The sequence below is a fragment of the Cinclus cinclus genome, chromosome 6, assembly GCF_963662255.1.
Source record: "Cinclus cinclus chromosome 6, bCinCin1.1, whole genome shotgun sequence".
NCBI lineage: Eukaryota > Metazoa > Chordata > Aves > Passeriformes > Cinclidae > Cinclus > Cinclus cinclus.
In genome coordinates this window covers 15,899,504-15,923,003 of record NC_085051.1, presented here as the reverse complement: position 1 = coordinate 15,923,003, position 23,500 = coordinate 15,899,504, and the positions used below count along the sequence as shown (strand labels likewise).

At 48.1% G+C, this 23,500-nt stretch overlaps 2 protein-coding genes across 5 annotated transcripts in view; one reads left to right on the top strand and one right to left on the bottom strand.

The window, feature by feature from the left end:
• Nucleotides 1–571: 571 nt before the first annotated feature.
• ASCL2 (achaete-scute family bHLH transcription factor 2) lies at nt 572–1,108 on the bottom strand. Its single transcript, XM_062495558.1, has one exon. The coding sequence runs from the start codon at nt 1,094–1,096 to the stop codon at nt 572–574; it is 525 nt and encodes a 174-aa protein (XP_062351542.1). The 5' UTR covers nt 1,097–1,108.
• A 7,701-nt stretch (nt 1,109–8,809) lies between these two features.
• TSPAN32 (tetraspanin 32) overlaps nt 8,810–23,500 on the top strand; it is a 31,828-nt gene continuing 17,137 nt past the window's right edge. For 3 of the 4 annotated variants that reach the window (XR_009933293.1, XM_062495025.1, XM_062495023.1), the window contains exons 1-2: nt 12,529–12,753; nt 19,283–19,357. Coding sequence is in view for 3 of the 4 variants with exons in the window: in XM_062495025.1 (XP_062351009.1) it covers nt 12,570–12,753; nt 19,283–19,357 (259 nt within the window). In the remaining variant the exon portion in view is untranslated. Of the gene's footprint in view, nt 9,252–11,263; nt 11,379–12,528; nt 12,754–19,282; nt 19,358–23,500 lie in introns of those variants that run through there. The other variant, XM_062495024.1, reaches the window with a different exon arrangement.

Here is a 23,500-nt window from a genome sequence, read left to right as displayed (position 1 = left end):
AATAGAACCATCTCATCCCTTTTCTCTAAGGTTTTTTGTACAAAAATAAGTCTTCATACACCAGTGTCCCTATAGGCAGTTCAAGTTACATATAAAATAGAATCTGACATGATAAAAAATTCCCTCCCCCTCCAGCAACAAGGAAGCATCAAGTGTTTCTAATTTTTTTTTTCTGTTTTCCACTCCTCCAAAGCAACACCAGACAGCAGCGGCGGGGGTAAGCGGGTTCGCTCGGGCATCTTCTTCGTGGGTCGGCAGCTCCCGGCGGGGAAGGCGGAGCAAGGAGTGGGACCCCGCAGTCAGGTACACCATTGCACTTTCCACAGCCAGAAGACGACAGCCGAACTCGGCGAGAAAAGCAGCCAGCGGGGCCCCGCCGGGGCGGAGGTCAGTCAGTACTTTCGGGGGGATGCTGCTGCCCCGGAGACCGCGGGTGCCGACGTGCTGCGGGCTGAGCGCGGCTGCGGAGAGACGCGAGGAGAGTCCCGGTGGTGTCGTGCCCGGCTCCCCCGAGCGCCGGGGGAGGAAGCGGTGCCCCCTCCTCTCCGGCCGCCCCTCACCTCCCGCCGTGTCAGTAGCTCCCCAGCCAGCTGGTGAAGTCCAGCAGCTCCCGCTCCTCGGGGCTGAGCGCCGCGTCGTAGCCGCTCTCCTCGGAGGAGCACGGCGAGCCGGGCGCAGAGGAGGCGAAGGAGGGAGAAGCGGAGGAGTAGCCTCCGCCGCCGCCGCCAACTTCCCCGACGGCCACCCGCCCGCGGCCGTCGGGGAAAGAGGCGGCGGCGTCGTGCTCGTCGAGCAGCCGCTGCAGGGCGCGGATGTACTCGACGGCGGAGCGGAGCGTCTCCACCTTGCTCATCTTCTTGCTGGCGGCGCCGTGGGGGACGTGCTGGCGGAGGGCGGCGAAGCCCAGGTTGACGAGCCGCACGCGGTTGCGCTCCCGCTCGTTCCGACGGGCCACGGCGGCCGCCGCCGCCGCCCCGGTGCCCGGCAGGGCGGCGAAAGCCAGGCGGCGCTTGCAGCGCAGCAGCTCGGGGGAGGCGGGCCGCCGGCGGCCGCGGGCTGCGGCGGGGGGCAGCGGCGGCAGAGCCCCGCCGTTCATCGCCGGGCGGCCACGGTGGCGGCGGGCAAAAAAAAAAAAAAGAAAAAAAAAAGAAACAACAAGCAGACAAAACTTTTTTTTTTTTTAAAAAAAAAACCAACTCAGAACTAAATTTAAAGCGAGACAAAGGAGGCGGGGATGGATAGCGCGGGGCAGTTCACCCCCATGCCCGTGCCGTGCTCTCCGCTCCGCTCCGCTCCTCTGCGGCGAGTGCCGCTGCCGGCCGGCCCCTTATCAACGCGGGGCCCCGCCGGCCGCACGCGCCGCGCGCGCCGCGCCACGCGCGCCCGCTGCCGCCGCGCCCCCGCCCCCGCGCGCGCCCGGCGCGTGGCGCCGCCGGCACCCGCCGGCCGCCCCCCCCCTCCCCTCACACACACACACACACACACACACACACACACACACAGACACACAGACAGACAGACACACAGACAGACAGACACACAGACACAGACACACACACACACACACACACACAGACACACACACACACACACACACAGACAGACAGACACACACACACACACACACGCACACAGACAGACAGACACACAGACACAGACACACAGACACAGACACACACACACAGACACGCACACACACACACAGACACACACACACACACACACACAGACAGACAGACACACACACACACACACACGCACACAGACACACACACACACAGACAGACAGACACACACACACACAGACACACACACACAGACACACACACACAGACAGACAGACACACAGACACACACACGTACGTAGACACACCCGGTCCGCGCTCCCTGGCCCCTGCTGCCACCCCCCCCCCCTCAAATCACCGCCTCTGCCCGCGCAGTTTGTAACATTTTAATTCGGCTTTTACTGTTATCGGAGGTGGGGCCCCGCTGTCGCACCGCCTCTCCCGCACCTCGCAGCGGGCGCTCGGGTGCGGCCGGGGCTCCGCGCTGCCCTGGATGAGGGGGAGGCACCGGGTGCTGTGCCTTCAGACGTGCCACCGAGCACAGCTGGATCTCCCCAAACCGGGAATCTCGCGGGTGCCGGCGAGGGGAAGGCGGCGGCCCGGCAGCGCGGCTGCTCCCAGGGCTTTCCCTGAAGAGCGGGAGTGCCCGCACCTGGCTGCCGGACAGACGGGACACACCGCGGCTCTGCTTTGTTACATCCACCAAAACTGTATGATGGCAAAGATTCCCAATAATGGCGTGGGTCGCCTTACCAGCGCCCTTCCCCACAGACCGGCTTTTTTGGGGCTTCAATGGGAATTTCAAGGATAAAGGCATGGAGGCAAGAAGGAAAATGCAAAGCTTTTGTAGCTCGGGGGTTGCAGCCCGTCTTTCCTCCACCATCCCGAGCAATCTTCCTTGGCTCTCCTTCAAGCAAGCCTTTCTTCCAGCTCCAATGGGAAGAGCAGCAGGGTAAGGTGTATTCAGATAGCTGGATGGAATGGGGAAGAAAGACAAAGGAGCTTCCTCTTGGAGTCCTAGGAACCTGTGGGAAGAAATAACCTGCATGGCGTTTTGCTAAATAAACAAGATGAACTGAGTGGGAACTACATGAACTCACTGCCCTGGGGCCATACCCAGTCTTGGCTTCAGCACAGCTTCAGGATGTGCTGTCCTCAGGGCTTTGCTCCTACCAAGCCTCAAAAAAAATTAAGAACCCCATATATATACATATATATGTATATCCAACAGTGTGAGGCAGTTCAGTTACAGGGTTTCACTTTTGGGGGGTGAACATAACCCAATGTCAGGAAAGTGCTCCAAGCTGGTGTCTTTGGCACCAGCTTGGTGGTGGGGATGTGTCATCACATGGACAGGTGCCAGTAAGGCTCTTACAGCACTATTTGGATATTAAAGGGTCTGTATTCCTCTGGCTGCCCCAAACCACGTTGCTGCTGGTCATCAGGTGTACCTAAGCCAGGAATGGTAGTTCAAAGAGCTATCCGTGATTCCTTGATGTGTCACAGAGGGAACTTTTTTTGTACCTGTGTGGAGTATTTAGGGAGCAGCAAGGCTCCATTATGTTGAAGGAGAAATATTGTCCCTGGGAATTGATTGCAATGGCAGTGACTTGAAGGAACCAGCCCTACTGCAGTGTCACAGGCTGCCAAGCTGAAATTCCTGACAGTAAGGAGCCTGTTAGCACTCTGATTTTCTGGTAGTCAAGCACGAGGGAGCCTTAGCACCCAAATTCAGCAGCTCCGAAGATGTGCTGTAGACCTGGGGGCAAAGCAATGAGCAGCCCTACAGCTTCTCTGGAGGACTTGACCCAAGAGGAGCAGCTCATGGCATGCAGTGCAGGCAGGAGCATTCTTCCTGGTGGATTCCCAACAGCACAGGGAAGCTGCTTGTCCCTTGTTAGACAGACTGCTTGCTCAGCTCAGGCCATGTCCTGCATTTGTCTCCAGCATCTGCAAAGCTGCCCTGGCTGGAGCAGGGGGCTTCCCTGGTGCTCACTGTCAGACGTAGTTTAGTCAGTAGGGGCATTACTGCAGTGGAGTAATACTGATGTTCTTTCATTACCTCCTCTCTAATTTCTGCTGAAAACCTTTCTCACAGGAAAGGGGAAGCTGCTGCCCTTGAAACTTTTCAAGAGAAAGACTTCTGTATCAAAATGCCACGCTCAAGAGTAATAACTGAATTTTTATCATACAAAAATAGCTACAGGGAATTTTTTTCATTAATAACGCACACCAGTCTCAAGGGAGAGCATGCAGCCTCCAGCCACAGAGATTCCTCACTCAGCTCAGGGATGAACTTGACTTGTCTAAATTGGCTTTGGGGCTGCTGATCACAACATTTGTTTCCAGCCAGATGTGGCCATCGGGTCTGGGCCTGAGCAAAACACACAGCAAGTGCTTACACTTTCCTAGCAGTTCAGCTGGCTTCCCAACAGTCTGCAGGAAGGTAGGTAGGAAGGTACATCTTGTACTCAGAGAAATGCAATCTCCTTTGAAATCTCTTTACAAAGTTAATGACTATGTAAAGATCCAGTAGAACAAGACATCATTAAACACTGTCTGTGTTCACAATCAACTTCCTGATCATAATCTGGGGGGAGAGAGCATCCAGCAGTGTGCTACCCATCCCCAGAGAGTGGGGAGAAGAAATTCTCCTCTCCTGGAGCAGGTAAGGCAAAAAAGGTGGCCAAACAATGCTCAGGAAGAAGGGGAAAGGGTCTCTGGAAAGGGCCTGTACGCTACATGTTAGTTCTTGCACCTGCCAAAGGTGAGAGCAAAGCGCTGCCCCTGACTTGGCACATGTGCCAGCAGGAACCCCAGCTGCAGGTGGGCTGCTGTGTTAGTCCTAGTGTCACCCATGCATTACAGCCAGACGACATGAGCTTTTTAGGGTATTTTGCCAAAACTTTCTGGACTTCAGTGGAAAGCAATGGAAGTCCTGTTGCAATAAAGCTTGAGAGGATGAATGCCAGAAATAAAGGGTGATGGGCAGTTGAGCAGCCCTGTTCTTGGTGAGTCTATTTGCCAGGCTGGGCTGTGCTCACACTGGTTTTGCCAGGACCAGGGCTAGATGGGGCCAGGCTCGCATTGTGTCCTCAAGGCTATGACCCACACAGCTGGCTCCTGGGCAGTTATGGTTTTCAATTAGATAGCATGTGAAAAAGAAAAAAATAATTTAATTTGAATAGGGCAGTGCACTTTAGAGTATGGTTCTTTCAGTCTCAGTGGAGAAAGAAGTTCATTTGAGTTTATTCTTTGAAGGGAACTGCCTGTCTTCAGCTCATGCTCTTTTCCAATGTAATCTTTCTCTGGCTTGATGAACTACTTTTAATAACTCTTCTGACATTTTATTTGCTCACCTATAATAATTTCAAATTGCCTGGGAATCACTAGACGATTTTTGAGACACACTTTGAAAATAATAATAAGTAAAGACGTGCTTTGGAAATATTATGATTTCTCTCTGGTTTTGTGTCTTCCAGCCTTGTTTCCATTCCAGTGGAATTATATGGTGCATCTGAAGCTTGGCAAAGCCCAGCACATCCTCCCCCGCTTTTCTCCTCTCTTTCCTTTCTTGAAAAGAGATGGCCCCGGGTTTAAAAGTTGATTTTTAGCTTTGATTGTGTGTATGTGCCATATGAATGCCAAGCAGCCTTTACAATGCATCCTTGTGATGTGCCTGGGAAGGCAGACGCAGGCTGTGAGGTCTCCCTGGCCTCCCATCATCCCTATAGCTCAGTGCAGTTTGATATGGACATGTTTTATTTACAAGCGAGTTTTAGGGTGAATCCAGCCGTGCTACAGGAGTAGCTGAGGGACTCAATGGGCTGAGCCGCTGACACTTGTAAATCTGACACATTTGGAGCTGCTTTCTGCTGTGGAGGAGAGGTGTTTTCCCCAATGGTGCTGTGGGCTGGGAAAGGAGGATGCGTCTGAGAAGCAGCAGGGACCTGGCACAGGTGTGTCCTGTCTGGATGATGGGTGTAGTTTTGGCTCCTGGGTGACATCCTGCTTCTTGCTTCCAGCCCGTCCTCTCTCAGGAGCATGAGTAGCAGTGCCCCAAAGCCAAGAGGGGAGTTCCTCTTCCCTGCTGCATGGACAGAGTTCAAGCAGCTGAGGCTGGGGTGCTGTGGTTCCATCACTGGTGGCTGCACTGATGGAGTGAGAGCCAGAAAAGCAGATGTCAAGAAAGCAGCAGCATGAATTCAGCCTCTTCTCCTCCATTTGTTTTTAGTGTCCCAAGTTCAGCCCATGCAGCATTAACACATCAAATTCCCCAGCTCTTTCAGAACATCTTTCTGACAGAGTGGGCATCCTTTCCCTCCAGCTCAGAAGAGGGCTGGAGGGTTATAACTTTGCAAAGAAATATGATTTGGTTTTGTTTCCTTTTTAAAATCAATCCTTCCCTTCTGGATGAGATGGTCCCTCAGAGACCCGTGCGGCTGGGGATGCTGGTGTATATTTTCATAACAGAAATCTGCAAGCTGTCACAAGGCTAGAAAGAGAGCACCTGTGCTCCCTGGGGTATTTTCAGACTCACTACCATCTTTCCATGATCCAATTGATAACCAGAGATAAGGTAGGAAGCCACAGGCAGGAGCTGTGGTCACCTGTGGTTTTTGCACCAGTTTTAGGAGTGATAAGCTGGGGTCTTGTGAAGGGGACCAATTGGTGAAACCTGCCAGGGTGGGCAGGAGGCCGAGTCTTGCTGGAAAAGCCATGCTGCCATCCAGTCCACATGCTGGCTGTGAGGATTCCTTGGCGTACCACCAGCCCCACCCCTGTTGCCACTGGCATGAGGTTGAAGGGACACTCTGCTTCTCACCAGTGCTTTCTAGGCAGAGAGACAGGTGTGTGCCTGCTGAGGCAGTTGTGTGCCAACAACAGGGCATCCAGAGGAAGTTTGATCCCATAGAAAGTGAAGTATTGCACAGATTGTCTTGTTGATGAGCAAGGATGAGCATGCAGGGGCACACCATGTTCAGCAGTGCCCGTCCATGTGCCAAATGTGCTTTTCTTAATCACATCCAAACATCTTAATATCCTAGCTCTACTGATGCTCCTGCTTTTTTTAGGGTGAGGGAGTGACTTTCATTTTGGCTTTTTTGAGTGTGAGGCAGCAACACCTTTTGCTCTTGTTATTTTTCTGATGTTAGAAACCCACATATGCTGTGCTCCAAACAGGAAACTTTCAAGGCATACCTGTATGGGATGGAGGGTAAGAGAGAGGAAAGAGAAACAATAGAAAATCCCTCCATCCCTCAGCCCAGCAGGCAGAGCAGTTAGTGGAGGGAGTGAGCACAAAGGTGGGGCACCAAGCACTGCAGGTGTTGATGCAGGTGAAGCATCGGAAGACACGGTCAAGTTACTCAGGAATACTAATTTTCAACCAAAACAGAGGAAGAAGCTGTTTAAACGTAGGTGTTTGAAGTTACAGACCTGTTTTCAGAGCTCCATGGGCCAGTAAAGGTATTCGTTTTTATGGCTGGAGACAAAAGGAGGTAGGACATATTTTGTGGGAAGACTAGGAGCCCTTGCAAGGCATGTAGATGATGATTTTGGGATCTCTCAGGCGGACCTGAAGTGAGGTGCGAGGTTTCTGCAGGAACTGAGGAGAATTTTATGGAACTGGGAAGGGAAATGCCCTTCACAAAGCCCACGTCGATCATCCCGCCCTTCGGGAAAGGGTTCTGCTGGCCTGTGGGGACCTCTAGTGTGAGACTTGGCTTCGCACAGATCTTTGCGGCGGTAGGTGTTTAGGATTGGGGCAGGAAGCGGGATCTAGAGGGAAACGGAGATGGGCTCGATGTTTTTTTCCTTATCCGCCGTTGTGAAACAGGCTCCGGGTGTGGTCCGGGCAGGTGACACGGTGACTGTCGCTCGTGGCTGGGCTGACATGGCTTGGTGTTACACAAAGAGCTGTGCTCATACTTTCTTGCAGCCCTTCCAGATTTAACCTGTAACTCCACCGGTGGACCAGCTTTGTTGTCTTTGTATCAGGGATCCTTCCCTTGAAAATGCAGGTGACAATACCCCCGTCTGTCGTCTAGTACCAGAAGTGGGTACTAGATGGGTGCCTAGTTCTGAATTCTGACACAATCCTATCTCTGACACTATGTCATAAGGCATTTTCTCTACCTGGTCTGTTCCCCCGGGTCCTGCTCCTGAATGTGGGTGGCTTGGCATCACCTGCCTCACCAGCCTGTTGTCCTCTCCTCACTGCCCTCCTGCCCTGCTGTCTATCCATTGGTTTTACTTAGTTGGTCTCCAGCTGGTGGCCAGAGGAGGAAGGTCTCTGTCTGCACATGGGTACCTCAGTGTCTCCTGCTGGGCAGCGGGCAGGGACCCGTGAGCCATGGGGACACCTGGTTTTTGGCACTGACTGTGGCAGCTCTCACTGGTGTCTCAGGCAGCTGCAACTAAGATGATCTGCAGGAAAGCTTGCAAGAAAGCTAGTGATGCAGTCAGAAAATAGTGACATGCTTTTTCCCGTGCTTGTGGCTTTGTGCAACTCACTTTCTCTTCTCTTTGCTTTACAAAATGCATCTTCCTTCCTTTTTTCACTCCTCTCCTCCTTCTTCTTTGTCATCTTCCTGTTATTGCAGTTACTGTTGTGGGATGATTTTACTTTTTTACTCCCTTTGTTTGCCACCTGGGGGGAGTGCAATTATATTTCATTAGTCTGTTTCACCTGTTCTCCACCAGTCTGGTTCCAAAAGTAAGGATGATTAAGGCACTCAGTCATTCAGGCTCACTTTGGCCAGATCGTTCTTGAGGCTTCTTTGCAATTTACTTTTAAGAAATATGCATTCAGGAGACATCTGGTTTTGAAGACCAGAAATCACTGAGTGATTTCACTCACTGAGTGATCACTGAAGCTGAGTGTTCTGCAGCTGTGGGTGTGCGGAGTGTTTAGTGCTAGGAGAGGGGAAAGGAAGAGTTTAAATGCCCATGAACAGTGAGGGTCTCCTGAGCAGGAGGTTATATGTTCATATAGCCGTCTTCCTGAATAAAATACTACCAAATGTGTTTTTTTCCCTTATCTGCAAATGCAAGTTCTAATAGAGATTCAGCCAAAGGTTATTGCCATGTGATGGTTTTACATGAGGACAGAAGACTCTTGCACAGATCTGTTGTGGGGGGTTAATCTCTTCTTTAAACAGCAGGTTAATTTTTTAACAGTATTTTCGTAGACATTTTCCCAAAATATTATTTATGCAGATTATAAAAAAAAGTTACTGACAATTCTCATTTAGCAAAACTGCATCTCAGTGAAAGTCAAAACCAGGATATTTTGACACTGACCTTGACTGAACAGTTTAATTTTTTTTTTTTTAAGGATCTTTGTTCCAAACTCAGTGAAAGGTTGTTTTCCTGTATGCCTTTCCTTCTTTCCCAGCTGGCTGTGCGGGAGCTGGCAGCAGCTGACTGGGAGCCTGTGCAGAAGGTGACTGCCCTAAAGAGGATTTAATAATCAGACAGAAGGAGGTGCATTTGCACGTGGTGGGGACTCCACTTCCTGAGAGGCCCCACTGTGGCCATGCCTCCCTTTGGTGGAAACCCAGGCTTTATCAAGAGCTGGAGGGACCAACTGCCAGCTCTCTCTGGGGACAAGCTGCCATGGGACTGAGGTGCAGGATGAGGACCACCAAGTGCCAGCTGCTGGTGACCAGCCTCTGTGTCATGGTGAGCAGGCAGGTTTGGGGGGATCCCTGCAGAACCGAGGTGAGCTGTTGCCTTTCCCATCCCCACTCCAAGAGGGGATGGTTTTCCCACGTTCTCTTTTTGGTGGGTGGAGGGCAAGCACAGCCAACTGCCTGAGTTATCATTGCACCATGGGCGGTTATCACTTGCCACCAGCATCGCCCCCCCCTCCTCTGATAGACTTCTGGTTTCCCAGGGCTGTCACACCACTGCAGCTCTTTCACAACTCAACAGCTGCCTCCAAGGAGAACAAAAAGGTCACTGCTGACAGAATGGGTGGTTTTCAGCAAAAAGATATTTGCTCCTGTCTCCTTGGAGCAAAAGAGTTGTGCTTGCTGCTGGGAGGGTGATCGACTGCAGGTGGGATCAGTGAGGATATGAAACCACAAGGCTTTGGTGGAAGCATGTGTGAGAAACCTGTGGATCAGCACTGCAAAGTGAAAGCAGTTCCAGGGACTCTTTATCTGCTTTTGAAGCAAATTCAAGGGGAATTTCTGGATATCTGCTGTTAGAGCTGGTGGGAAATGGTGGAAACTGGAGAACGCTTCTCATGGATGCTTTAACTTATATGTTCTTGTTGCCTTTTTACTTCATCAAAACTTGCCAGTTTAATAATAATAATAACAGCAATAACAATGAACAGTACATAGTTCAAAGAGGTTTGGTGCCTTGTTAAGAGTGTAATTAAAAGGCAATACCTTATTTTGGGCCACAAATGAAGTTTGTAGTTTATCCAACTTTCAACATTCCAGGACTGCAGTGTCTGTAAGGTGGTTCTCTCTTCCAAATAATGGAATATGCCACTTGGAGGAAACAAAAGGAGGATTGGTACCAAGCATGCTTAGAGGAGACATTAAGGCACAACTGCTGTGGATGGTTAGAATCACATTCTCACTGTTGGGAGGATTTTAGGCTGGTGTTTCGCAGAAATCTGAGCTAACTGGTGTTGCACTTAATATTTTCCTGGGTGTGGGTCAAGATACGCAGTAGTGCATGGTCTGAAGGATCAGGAGGTGCCATAAATTAGGTTAGACAAAATGCTATGGTTTGGATGGATTTAGTCTCTGAGACTGTAAGCCTTCAGCAAAAGCTATTAGAAAATATCACACAGTGGGCATTGTGTTGAGATTGCACTGTCACGTTTGACACCGGTATAGCTGTCTTGTGTTTCTGTATTGTAGAGGCACAAAATGATGAAGCCTTATCTTCAGAGCTAGGAGTAGCCTTACATTTTGTATTTTCAAGGCTCATTACACTAGATTTGGAGCTGGTTTTGCTGCTGGTGCCTTTGTCCCAGCTCTGCCACCAGTCATGTTGCAAGGAGCCCAGCCCTAGAGCCAGGTGCCGTCAGAAATATTCCCTCTCCATCACCTGGAGAGGTGACGTGCAAGTAGTAACCCCATGTCTTAGGCATGCTGGTGTTCTCAAGGGGGGGACTGAAATAGACAGACCAGCAACACCTTGCAGAGACAGAAACCACCACAGACAGCTTAGTGTAGTACAGGACTCAGATCTTTGTGCTCTAACATAGGAAACAGACCCAACAGCAGACAATGAGACAGGTATTGCAAAGAGCAAAACAGAGAACTTTACCCCTGCTCAAACCCCCTGTTGAAGCAGGCAGCCCTCACAGCTACATGTGCACAGTCTGCAGAGTGGGGTGGCACTACACAGGTATGCTGCAAGAGCATCAGTCCTCTCAGTTTTCTTCATGTGGTGGGAATTTAATCCATAGGCACTGGCTAAGAGACTGTGGGCTGCACAGTGTCACATGCAATCATTATGCAAGAGAAAAAAACATCCTTAGTATTTTTAAGTGTCTGGGGTTTCTTCTTTGATGTTTATTTCGGGGTATATTTGGTGGTCTCTGGATGATGAGGCTGTCTGCATTTGCATGAGGCTCAGGAGTATCCAGATACTACCCCTCAAACTTTGTATGCACCCAGCAAGAGCTGCTGCCTTGTAAATCCCTTCCTGAAACCCTTCTTTTCCAGCTGCTGGGGCTCTCCATCGCCACGCTGAACACAGTCACCCACTATGGGCTCCGTTTCACCCTTATCAGCAACATCTCCCTGGACAGCAACGCCTACAGGGTCATCCACCACGCAGGTACTTTGTGGTCACATCCCAGTGAGACCTTTCGTGATAGCCAGAGCTGCAAAATTCCCTAAAGCAATAGAATAAAATGAAGGGGTATCTCAAGAGGAGGAAGGAGCTGGGTTTTGCAGGGTGCATTACGACTGACACAGTCCCACAGGCACTTTCTTTCCCCGTATCAGACCCACATGAGTGTGACCAAGGGATGCTGTGGGTGCACAGGGTGCTTAGGTGCTTCTGTGTTTGGACTTGTTCCTATATTCTCCGGCCCCTGTGCTGTGGTAAGAGCTCAGGAGAAGCTCCTCAGTCCCTAAAAGTGCACTGGGGCTAGCAGGAGACTGGAAGCACAGGGAGATGAACTACAGGAGTTGAAGCAGAATACAGAAAATTGAGGCTTGGGAGGAGAAATGCATGGCAGCACCTTGAGTTTTTCTGAGAAAATGTGTGGTATTTTCACTTTCACAAGGGATAAGTATAAACTGAGTCTCAGGTACAAGGCTAGAGCAAAGATACCCCAGATACTAAAATACCCTGCCCATCACTGCTGCACTTGCATCTGCTCCTTCTCCCGAGCTGCACACTGGGCTTAAACACGCTCATATCCTCTCGAAATCCTGGTTCTCAATTTCAGTTTAACAAGGCAGGTGTAGAAACTAGGTTAGTCCAAGGCTAAGGTACATTCCTTCCGTATTCCTACACATACATATTGTCACTGACGGCAGCCTTGCAGGCTGTGTCACCCCAGCCACCCATCTCCAGCAGTACTTCCACTTGCCTTGTTTGCAAGCATTACCTCTGCATAGTTAGGCTAGCAAAGCCCTTTGCAGCACTGTAGTCCCTGAGCCCTGCCCCGGGGTACTGGTTGTGATCCTTTCTAAGCCAGGAGGAAACCAGAGGGTGAGTGTTGCACCAGATTAGCAGTGCCCTGAGTACTGATAGAAGCTGTGGGACAGCTGCTGCATACCAGCACCCCCCATTTAGGAGGATCCTTATCAGAATGCTGAAGTAATTGGCAGCTTTTGGTCTGTTGGGTGGACCAACACCGTTTCAGGCTGCTTCACTCTGCTGGAGCTGTGGGAACCACTCAGAAGCTTGCAGCCTTGCCAGACATACACAGCAAAGCATACACAGATGGGCGGTATTGAATCAAATACAGAAAAATTTCAGTTCTGCAACCTGATAATTTGGGGGCAGCTCCCCAAAATGCAGTTTTTTGCCTCTCTCTGGGCAAAGCATCAGACTAGGCCTCTGGCATCTGACCACAACTCCCATGTCTGTCTTCCTTCCAGCTTTCTACTTTGGGATCTGCCTGAGTATGACCCTGATCCTGGCAGCCCTGCTGAGCTCCGCCGCCACGGTGCGGGAATCGCAGTGCCTCACCGCCATGGTGCGTATCCATACCTGCAGGGTCTGGCTGGGAGGGGATTTTGGTCACCTGGGGCTGGCTCCCTTAACCTGTGGTGTTGGGGACTGCATTGCCTTATGCCTGGGAAAATGCACATCTCAGGAAGGAGGTCCTGTTGTTTCACCTTGTGCTGCAAGGGGACATTTTTGAAAAAGCATGACCTTGCAGAGCTCTTCAGGCTGAGGATTGCATCATCCTGTGCCTAGTTTCTTTTGCCAAGGTCCTGTGTATGCAGCTTTCAGAGGGAAGGTGTTTATCTGCCAAGGAACTATGGTGATGACAATTCCCAGGGTATTTTTTTCTCCTCATCAAGTCAACACATGGTTTGTGTGGGGAAACCTTAGCAGTGTGATTTTGAGTCTCACATGATTCCCCCAACTTGTGACAGCAAAATTAGCCCCTCTTTTTCCCACCTCACTGCAAACATCCATACAAAGCATGGAAGCAGGCATGGGGGATTTGGGCAGGACCCTGGATTTCAGCCTACAAAGAGAGGGTGGAGAAATACTGTAAGAGTTGAAATTCTCCATTTCTCCTCTCCATCAGCTTGTCTGGGCATGGATCATGTTGGCAGTAGTAAACTGCACTGTGAGCTAAGCTCCATTTCAAAACAGAGCCTGCATGTGCGGCTTAACCTGCACAAAACATCTTCCTGCCATGGAGTTGGAGGGATGAGTGGTAAAGTGCTGCTCACTGCATGTTTTCCCATGTGAAGGGCAGGAGTTAACAGGTAGGTTGTTCAGCATGAAATCTTGCTTATTATAAAATAATTGCATTGCTGTCGTACACTAAAGAGATTTATCTAATCTGTGTAATTGGGGGAAATCATACTGATGGCAGAAATGAGAAGCTGACACCAGAAAATGCAGTGCAAAGCAGCCACTGAAATTAATGTTTTCACCTTCTTAATACACCATCTTCTTTTCTGTGTTTGAGATGCCCAAAGGGGCCCGAGTTCCCATGAATTAAGCAGAATATATGTAACTCTCCTCTTATTTGCTGAAGTGTCTTTAATGTGTGCCGTCAGTTACCACATCTAAACCAACATATAGGTATGTACAGATGAGTGGAGAATGTCATGGCTGCCTGAAGATACCGTCAAACTTCTCTGTAATGTTTACTTGTTGCCTTACTCTCTGGTATGGTTTGGGGCATGCCACTCCATAGAACAGGCTGTTAAAATCATGGCAACTTCTTGAAGCTATGGTTAAAGAGTACCAACACATACTGAGTGAACTCCAGAGCTGCTGTCCAAAGAGCACTGTCCAAGGGCCACATGGTGCTGCTCTCCTTCCCACTGTCATCCTTTCCTCCAGCCATCCATCAGCTCCCCCAGCCCGGCTGGTTTGGGGTATCACAGCCCACCAAAGCAACCTCTGGCTGGCAAAACCCTCAAACTGGCTATTTATTTTTGTGGCTCCTAGTGCATCCTGTTGGCTTGTCTTTCGCTTCCACAGTTTGGATCCTCTGGGGCATGTGGCCTCTGCATTTTGGGCCCCCGATGGCACGTTTGTAGGGAAGTCACGGTATCGCTGCCTTGCGGGCAGCACAGGAAAGGTGCGAAGTACCTTCCCCGCAGCTGCGCCGACGGGGAAGGCGTCCCGCGCTGCTCTCGGCAGGGATAACGGGATGTCTCTCGGCTGCCTTTAAGCTCCGTTTCCGCCGCCTCCGTGCCGAGCCGTGGGGCGGGAGGCGAGAGGGCCGCTGGCAGCCGCGCGGGGCCGCTCCAGCGCCGCGCTCCGCCGCTGGAGGGGCTGCGGGCTCGCTCCCGCTCCCCGCCCGCTCCGGGAGAAGCCGCGGAACGGGAGCAGCCTTCGGGAATTAACGGGAACCCTGGGACAAGCTCAGGAGCTGGAAGTGGCCAGCTTCAAGTCGGCTCCGAGTCGTTCAAGGAGCTCATGGGCATCTTAAATCGTACAAAGGGGGCTTTGCCTATTCCTGTAAGTCTCCCCTTCCCCTCCCAGCTGTATCTTGCACCAAGGGCCGGTTTGCTGCTTGTTTTGCCTCCAGTTCCCACTCCCAAGGCACACATTTAATCTGTGATCTGCCAGCAAGAAGCGAGAGCAGGTAGAGCCAGCCCTGATGGCTGCAGCGAGTTGTAATCGCAGGCAGGAGTGGGGTTTGGCCCTGTGGGGCTCCAAAACTGGTCAATGTGTTGTCCAGCCCTGCCGATCCCTGCTGTGCTGTAGCTCACATGAGCGATCACCCCTGCAGCTTGGAGCTTCTTCCTCCTTCTGCAATAGAGAGAACCTTTCATCTTCCCCTTCTATTGATTTTAAAGGACTTTTCCTCCCTGCACAGAGTGTGTCTTACTTAGAAGACCATTTAATTCACTCTTTAATCAAAGAGGGAAGACACCAAACTATTTGCCTGACATCTGTGGCTGTCCAGGAAACCGAGCCATGCGTGGGGGATGTCTGCATCGATGTGGCTGCCGCACCACAATGCCACTTGGTAAACCAGCCACTCGGGGGAAAAGCTGACAAGGATGCAGATTGGTCTTACAGGAGCATTTTTGTGTCTGTTTGGATTATATATCGTCATGCTGCCTGGCTATCTAGAGGTTTGTGTGCCTGCAGAGGAGGAGTCTCTGGTCTTTGCAGGCTTTACTGGTGCTGTTCTAATAACAGTAATGGGTGCACAGTGGTTAGAAACCAGGACAGGTCAAACTGGTTTAAGCACACAAGTCTCAGGAGGTTGTCTTCTAGCTGCGTTAGCAGCATGATGAGACCAGACAGATGCTACTGCACATCCAATGCTGCTTGTGAGGAAGCTGGTTCCAAGAAAGTAATTGAAAACTTAAGGACAAAAATTATGTTCTAAAATCCAGGAATATTACATCCAAAGCTCTTCTTTAAACAGGGAGAATAGCAACAGGCTTATTGACTGTTCTCCAGATCAGGCAAGCCCTGCTTTCTGGTGATCCATGGCCCATCATGTGGTCAATCCTGAATGCAAATATCCTGCAGCTCTCACAGCCCCTGGAGGCCGTGTTGCTATTGAAGGGAGGAAAAGGAAGAAAGACAGCAGTTTTCCTAGTGCTGTTTGCATAAAGGAAAGACGCTGGTACTGCTGAGGTTTAAAGCATCATGTGCTGTTAACTGGTGAGACAGAGATAGGGAAAGAAAAAACAGGGTGCAGCATGCCAACCATAATGTTCCAGCTTAAATTCTCAGATCTGAACTTTACAGTCTAAAACCTGATTAGTATAGAGAAAAAATTGTGTTCAAGATGGAGCAGATGTTCCAAAAAAAATCAGTGGAAAAAGCCTCAGTGAATGCCCAATAAAACCCAGTTTTTCATCAAGATTGATGAGCTAGTATGGCCAGCACACAGCACAGGCTGTTTGCTTTATTGTACTCAGTGTAGGCCAGTGTGTAGAGGGTCCTTAATATCACTGCAGCACACTTCAGGATCTTCCTTTAATCTAATTTAATCTGCCTCCTGTGCTCTCCCTCATGGTGCAACACTTCTGTGTGAGGCATCTGTGCGCTAGTGGCAGAGATGGTGCTGAGGAGAGATTCCTCTTTCAGACTGATGTCACTTACTCGTGTTTGCTCTGCAGAAGGGCAAAAACACTGCATGCTTTTAGATGAACTGGGTCAGGCAGGGAGGGACACAACCTGATGGATGCCATCTGAAGTTTGCCCCCCCTTTCCCTGCCCCTGGGCTCTGCAGTCTGGCAGGGAACTTGTCCTTGCAATGACCACAGCAGCACCAAAAAGCAGCTGGAGCAGAGCAGGGCAGAGGTCGGCTCTTTCTCTGGAAGTGTGGGAGTTTGGCAGAACACAGCTACAGAGCCCAGTATGAGCTAAAGGATCCCTCCCTTATCCAAAGCAGCCCCCCTTCACAAAAGAGGAAGCATCAGAAAGGTGAATTAAAAGAAGCACCAGCCAACAGACAGGGTGCTGTTCCTGCAGATTCTGACAAGTCTGTGAAAGAGAAATTGTTCCTTGCAGCAAGGATGGAAGCAAGGTCATTCATAAAAGTGTAATTGATGTCTGCTTGGTGGCAGCCCTCCACAGGACTGATGTGGCTGTCTCTTGCAAAGAGAGCAGGCAGCAGCCTGTGGCTGCCTCCAAGGAGCTCCAAGAGTTTGGGAGATGGTGAACCAGCCTCAACCCTTCCACATTTTGTATGCAAACTGCATGTTGACTTTTTCTCTTTTCCTCCAAATGTCTTCTAATGTAATTGCTCTTCCAAAAGCCTTTTGGCTGGGAAGGGGAGAAGCAGGCTATAATTCATTTATAGGATGTTCTTGGAGCCATGTAATTGCTGTGCACCAGCTGGATGGAGGGAGAGCTTCCCAAGGGGCTGCATTTTGGTATTCCCAGAGAAACCAGACAGATATAAAAGGAGATCTGATGCTGCAGGAGTGAGATGTAGGGTGGAGCTGAGGAAGAGAAGATGAAAAGGAGGATTTTTATCTGCTGGGGATTCTGGCCTCAGAGAGATGTTTTAAGTGCTGGAGCTGGTGGGGAAGGAAGGGAGAGCACAGGGGAAGAAATTTGAGTTGTCACTGACATCCTATTGTTCATGCTCTCCAGGTTCATGGTGGGTCACCTGGATTACAACTTTAATAGAATGATATGCAGAAGAGTGGTCACATTGCTATCAGTGCTGGCTTTTCCACCTGAATAATTTTCTTTCTCTTTTTTTTTTTTTTTTTTTAATTTTTTTCATTTTGAACTCGATTTTGGTGAAAATGCTGGTTTTTTGTTGGGGAAGCTGGAGGCAGTGCAAAATGCAGGGTCTGGTCCTATTGAAGAGCAACCTGACATGCCTGTGCAACTTCCTCCCTGTGTAACCTCCTCTCTCCAATTTGTGCTGTACCTGCAGAGTTGAACCCCCCACTCCACCTAGGTTTTGGTCTGTGAGCTCTTCCACATCTTCATGACTTGTAACCACCTTGTTATGTCAGTGTTTAATCAGACTTTTCCTCTCATCTTCTTTAGGGTCTTGGGTAATCTCATTTTAGCTCCTAGCAAGGCAACGAGTGATCTCATCAGCTATATGGCCAGGCAGCTGCCAAAAAAATAAATGAAAGGAGAGACTGGATATACATAATTTAAGATTTTTCGTAAGAGCTGTACCAGGGTTTTCCCCAGTGTCTAATGCAGAGCCTGAAACAAGGCGGCCCCCAAAAATGTGGTGAATGCCAGTGGCAATCTTGTTCCAGGAGCAAAGTCCCCAGGCAGGGCAGAGAAACAGAGCAGATGGACAACAGCCAGCAAAAGGATTTTACTGGCACATTCACTTTCATTTCCAAGATTTGAAGTAGCACGCTTTCCATTTCTTACTACTTATGCATGAGTTTGGAGCTTTTTTATTCTTTTAACCAATTTTTTTTTTTTTATGAAGCAGAACTGGTAGAATCAATGTTCTTCTTCCTCTTTTAAGCTTGAATTTGGTAAAATTTCATTAAAGATTTAAACGTTTTCAAGTTATTTCAACTATATCATACAATGAAAACAGTCATAGAAAAAATAAGAAATCAAAATAAGATGCAGTCAGCTGGGTAAGTTTCCCACATAATGTTGTGTTGAAAGAGGCACAGTTTCATGGAAAAACTTGTAAGGGCATTAATTTTCAACTGATGCTTATTCATCATCTGTGGATTCATACTGGATAAGCCCATTTAACCTTCAAAAGCTTTACAGGCACTTTTCCATTTCTGGGGTTTTTTTTGTTTTTTTTTTTTTTAATGTGAACAAAATCATTTGGTCCAGCTGTCACAGCAGGTGAGTGCTTTTTATATCAGGGTGTGGGGGGGGGGTTTGTCCAGATTTGTTCAAATAAAAACACAGAGCATGTAACTTCCAGCTCTGCTAGCCTAGGGAAGAAGACAAAAGTCAAGCCATGTCCTGTATCATTGCTGTTATTGTTTAGACACTTCAGCCTTGGCCTCAGTTATATTTTGGTGATCCTGTTGTCTAACTAGGATGGTGCTGATCTAAGGAAAGGCAGCTTGGCCATGCAGCTGCCACCTTGCTCACAGAGTAAGTCCAGCTCCTCTTCCAGAGCAGGTTGATTTCTATCTATGTCCCAGTTATTTGCTTCTTTATGGACCATTCATTTGGGTTTTCCCGTCTTTGAAGCCAATAGCCAAGTTTTAAATGCAAGGGATTGAATCCCGTGAGTAAGGAAATGCACAGTCCTGCAGCAGAAGGGAAGTATACTGTAAATGTAATGTTTTATATCTCCTTTTCTTTGTCCAAGAGGAATTCAGGCAGAATGGATTTACTGCTCTGCAGGAAGCTGCCTGGTTTTTTTGGTCAAACTCTTCAATTGGTCACAGTGTAATGAGAGGGCTCCTGATAGAGAACCACATTATTGTCCATCTAATTTCTTTTAAATAACTGACATTATGAGGGATATTAAAAGAAGGTGATGTTTAAACTTTAATGAAACTTGCTCAAACAAGCATATTAAATATATACTGATTGTGCTTGCAAATAGGTATTTTTCTCCCCAGACTGTAACTGTTGGTATTTTTCCTCTTTATCATCAGGGATTTTTCTGTTTTGCTCTGGCCTTTTGTGGATTGATCCCAGCTGCCTGCTGGAGATACACACACAGCACGGAGGTAAGTGTTTGCTGCTAGGAAATACCACCAGCATCTCGTCAGAGATTTTTTTGTAGCAACTATTTCTCCCATAAAAGGGACATCTGGTGTTAATTAAGCCATCCGTATTGAGGTCTATCAGATCCATGCTCTGTTGTATCTGTCCTTTGGAAGAACAGGGTCACCTTCACTAGCTGCCTCTTCAATGGGATCATCTGAAGGAAGAATCCCATGAAAAATCTCATGCAGGGCAAATGCTTTGGGCTGAAGGCAAAACAAAATGCAAGTCTCCTTAGCTTTGGGATTTTTCTGGGGGGGATATTTGTTTTGTTTTGTTTTGCTTTGTTTTAAATGAGAGCTTGACTTTTGAAAAGTTATTTCCAGCTGGTTCTAATTCCTGCTAATGTCAATTGGGAGCTTCTATTCTAAGGCAGTGGCCAGGGGAAGCACCCAGGAGGTGTGTTTATTAATATGCAGCAGTGGTACTTGAAAAACACAAGAGTGAAAAATGGTGTTTTGGGTCTCTGTCATGCTGGACCAGAAAGAGAAGATTATAGTAGGCTGAATTTGGAAGAAAGTTGGGTTTTGAATTGTTAACCCAGAGCTTGCTGGTGCTGTGGTAGATGGATGGTATGGGAGATGCAAGGTGCTGGGTAAGTTGGTCTTTACCCCCCTTTTTGCATCCCTGCACCCAAAAAATATAAAATTTAGGAGGCTTGGGAGTCGAAAAAAATCATAACATCTTTCTTTTGAAAGCAGAACACTGATATTTTTGGCAAGTACCTAAATAATTCAGAGAAGTGCTTGGAACTTCAGTAGGTGTTTCATGGAGTGACTCAATCCTTGCCTCTATTTTGCTCCTCCCCAGCCCTGGTGCCATCTCCTGCAATGTTCTGGGCACCAGATGAGGATGTAATGTGGAACATCATCCCAGTGAATTAGGGATTGATGCTGTGAGCTCATTTTTTAGGGTTACATGTTTTGGGAGTGATCAAAGACCAGTCTGAAGTGTCAGAAGGCTGGTCTTAAGGTTTCCTTCTGTGATGGAGGAGCACAACTCTATCAAAATCCCAGAGACTCAGTCCATACTGTGGCAATTTCTTTTGCAGGCACAAGGAGCCCTGTCCTGTGCATAAATTAAAACCCAGTACTTCTGAAAGCAGAAGTCAAGGGATAAGGTCCCACTTCTCTAGAAAGTTTCCCCAGAGCTGGCAGCAGTTGAAAATTCTTTGAAATATGCAGGTGGCTACGCTGGACCAGGCTAAAGGAGTTGGCCAAGGTAGGAGCTGTTAGCCAAGGAGGCTTTTGGCTGACCTGCTGTTTGCCAAGGTAGCAGCATACAAACCCAGCGAGCACAAAGCAACGCTTTTTCAGATGCCACCAGCTTGTGGCCCAGGTGTCTGCAGGTGGCACCGGCTTGTGCCTTTCCCTTTAATGTTCTCCCTGTCTCCCTGGGCTTTTCCTCTGTGAATTTCTCCAACTGCTTTGGAAATGTTAGGGCAAGTGCTGATGGTACAACATCATCTTTTATCTGTATGCCTAGCTGGCTGGAGTAGATTCAATCAGAGCTGAGACATCCATGAAAAAATGCCTTTCGGCAACCTTTTTTTGCTTTTCTTTGTTCATATTGTGTCAGGTAAAATGATCAGCATTTATGACATTCTCACTAACAGTTTAATATGGAAATAATTTGGTTTTCATAACCAACACAGATGAGAGCACACTTCCCTCCTTCTTGTGCAGATGTTAAATTGTAGATTGAAGGAAAAGCTATGTCAGTAAAGCAGAAATAGCACCAGAAACTGTCTGATTGGCATTGTGAAATTGTGTTTTCTGAACAGACTATTTAGTTTTACTGTCAACCAACATATGTGGTGTAAGGCATAAAAAGACTGCAAGAAAAAGGTTGTATGTTGGGTTATGTAATACAGGGATGTGCCATGCAAAAAATATTTTGCTGAAAATATTTAAAGGAGTATTGCTTTGTATATCTCTTAATCACTACATCTGTTTTTACTTCAAATTATTTTCATGGGGTTTTTTTTTTTGCTCTGAGTGCCCTGCCCACAAATGCACCCATGGTTATGGTTAGCCTTGGTAATTGGTTGGGTTTCTGTAAGCAAAACAGCTTCCACTAGGCAAAATTAGGGGGTTCTGTAAAAGGTTGACTTTCTGGGCAAAGAAAACCAGCAGTGTTTCTGACAACAGAAAGAAAATACCATTAGAGACCATCTTGTGTTTCTCTGCTTCCTAAAATCCAAGGAAAAACAGGGAATATAAATGAAGATTTAATTAAAGTGTCACTTACAGAACATATGGAAATTTAGTTTTAACTGAAAAGTAACCTGTCTCACTAGAGAGAGAAATGCAGATGTGGGAGAAAGAAATGCAGATGTGTCTGTCCCTCCAGGACAGGAAATTGAATGAAGCAGGGAGAAGACTTCTTAAAGTCTCATTATAGAGCTGTTTGTTTGCTTGTCTTTCTCAACATAAAGAACCAAATTCAAGCAGGTATCCTCTGCTGACTACTGTATGTTAGTACTCTCAAAAATAGTTAATTGTGGTAGTCTGGGGGGGGTGGAAAATCAAAGCCAGCCAAGTAAATGGGTATCTCGTAAGCCTGATGGGATGTACACAGCTATCAAGAAAGGAACAGAACTGAGGATGTAAAACTGAATAGGGATGAATATGGCCATGACATGTGCCTAAATCACTAAGAGCACTGAGGGGTACTGCCCCCACGTTCATGGTTAGAACAAAAACTTCAATTTCTCCCATGAAAAAATATTGGCTTTCCAGTGGAATGCCAGACAGAAAATTAGGCTGTTCATTTTGGAAATGCAGCTGGGAGCTGGTGTCAGTAGATCCTGTCCTCTCCCTCCCTGCTGGCGAGGTGCTGAACACAGGCAGCACTGAAGACAGAATCCTCCCCTCCCTTTGCAAGCTGGGGATGGGAGGTCTCCCCTGCACTAATCCATGGCAGATGCTTCAGTGGTCTACTCCTGTTGGTAAAATATACATACATACATATATATATATATATATAATCTGTATTTTTTTCATAAAGCAGACCCCTCTTATAGAAAACAATTTGAAACACTAAACCCCAATACTCAGTTGAAAAATTGTTTTCATGGTTATTATCAAGAGACAATAGGTAGAAATGCTGTTTGAACATGATGAAAACAAGATTTTTGCCTGTGTGGCTCTTTCAAGACCTTTTTTACAATACTCCTACAGAGAAGCTGGGCAGGGAGAAAGGAAGAGTTATTTGTAAATATTTGATATTCTCAGACCTGGGCACTGTTAACAAAACGAACCTTCTCATTTCCCATTCTTTTCTGCTTTCATGACCTGTAGCTTCTGGACAAATTCTTTCAGACAGATGTCAAATGTTTTAATTTCAAGTTATCCACATTCCAGATGGACTTGATGTCACCATAGTCTGTTTTCTTAAAGTGATGTAGGCCAGACATGCAGCAGTCATGAACCTGAGATTTATCATGCTTTATCCTAAAAGATTGCATCCCAGTTGTTCCTCCTCTTGGTGGGAGATGTGGTCTCAGTAGGGAAGTGTTGCAAACCTGTCTGAGGAAGGACAGTGGCGCAATCAAAGCAAACGAGACACTGACGTGAATGGGAGGGCAGAGGGAATGGGATGACCTCTACACAAGGCCTTTGCTGGAACTGCTGTGGTAACCACAGAAATCACGAGGTTTTCGGATCATCTTCAGCCACATTAGGAAGTCCTGGTTCCTGAAGCTGAAGAGCTGTCTTGTTTTCCAAAGTTATTTTTATGGCAGTCCCTTTCCCACAAACTGCTGCTGTTTAAGTGAGGTCCCTCTGTCATTCACAGCATGGCCACAAAGAGCGGGGATGTGGAATGCAGAGAGGGATGTAGGAGAGACATGCCACATCTAGCACAGCTGGTGAGGAAGGCTACTGCTTCCTCTTCCTGCTCCCCAGCTTCCTTTGTCTCCTCACCCATTAACTGCTGCTTTACAAACCTGTCTGCAGAGACTGGAGCAAAGAATTTGCAGCTGCCGTAGAGAAGATTTGGTACCCTTACTAACAAACACAAAAACAGAATCATAAAGGCTAGAAAACACTTCTAAGATCATTAAGTCCAGCCTTTGACTGTCAACTAGATCAGAGCACTTAGTG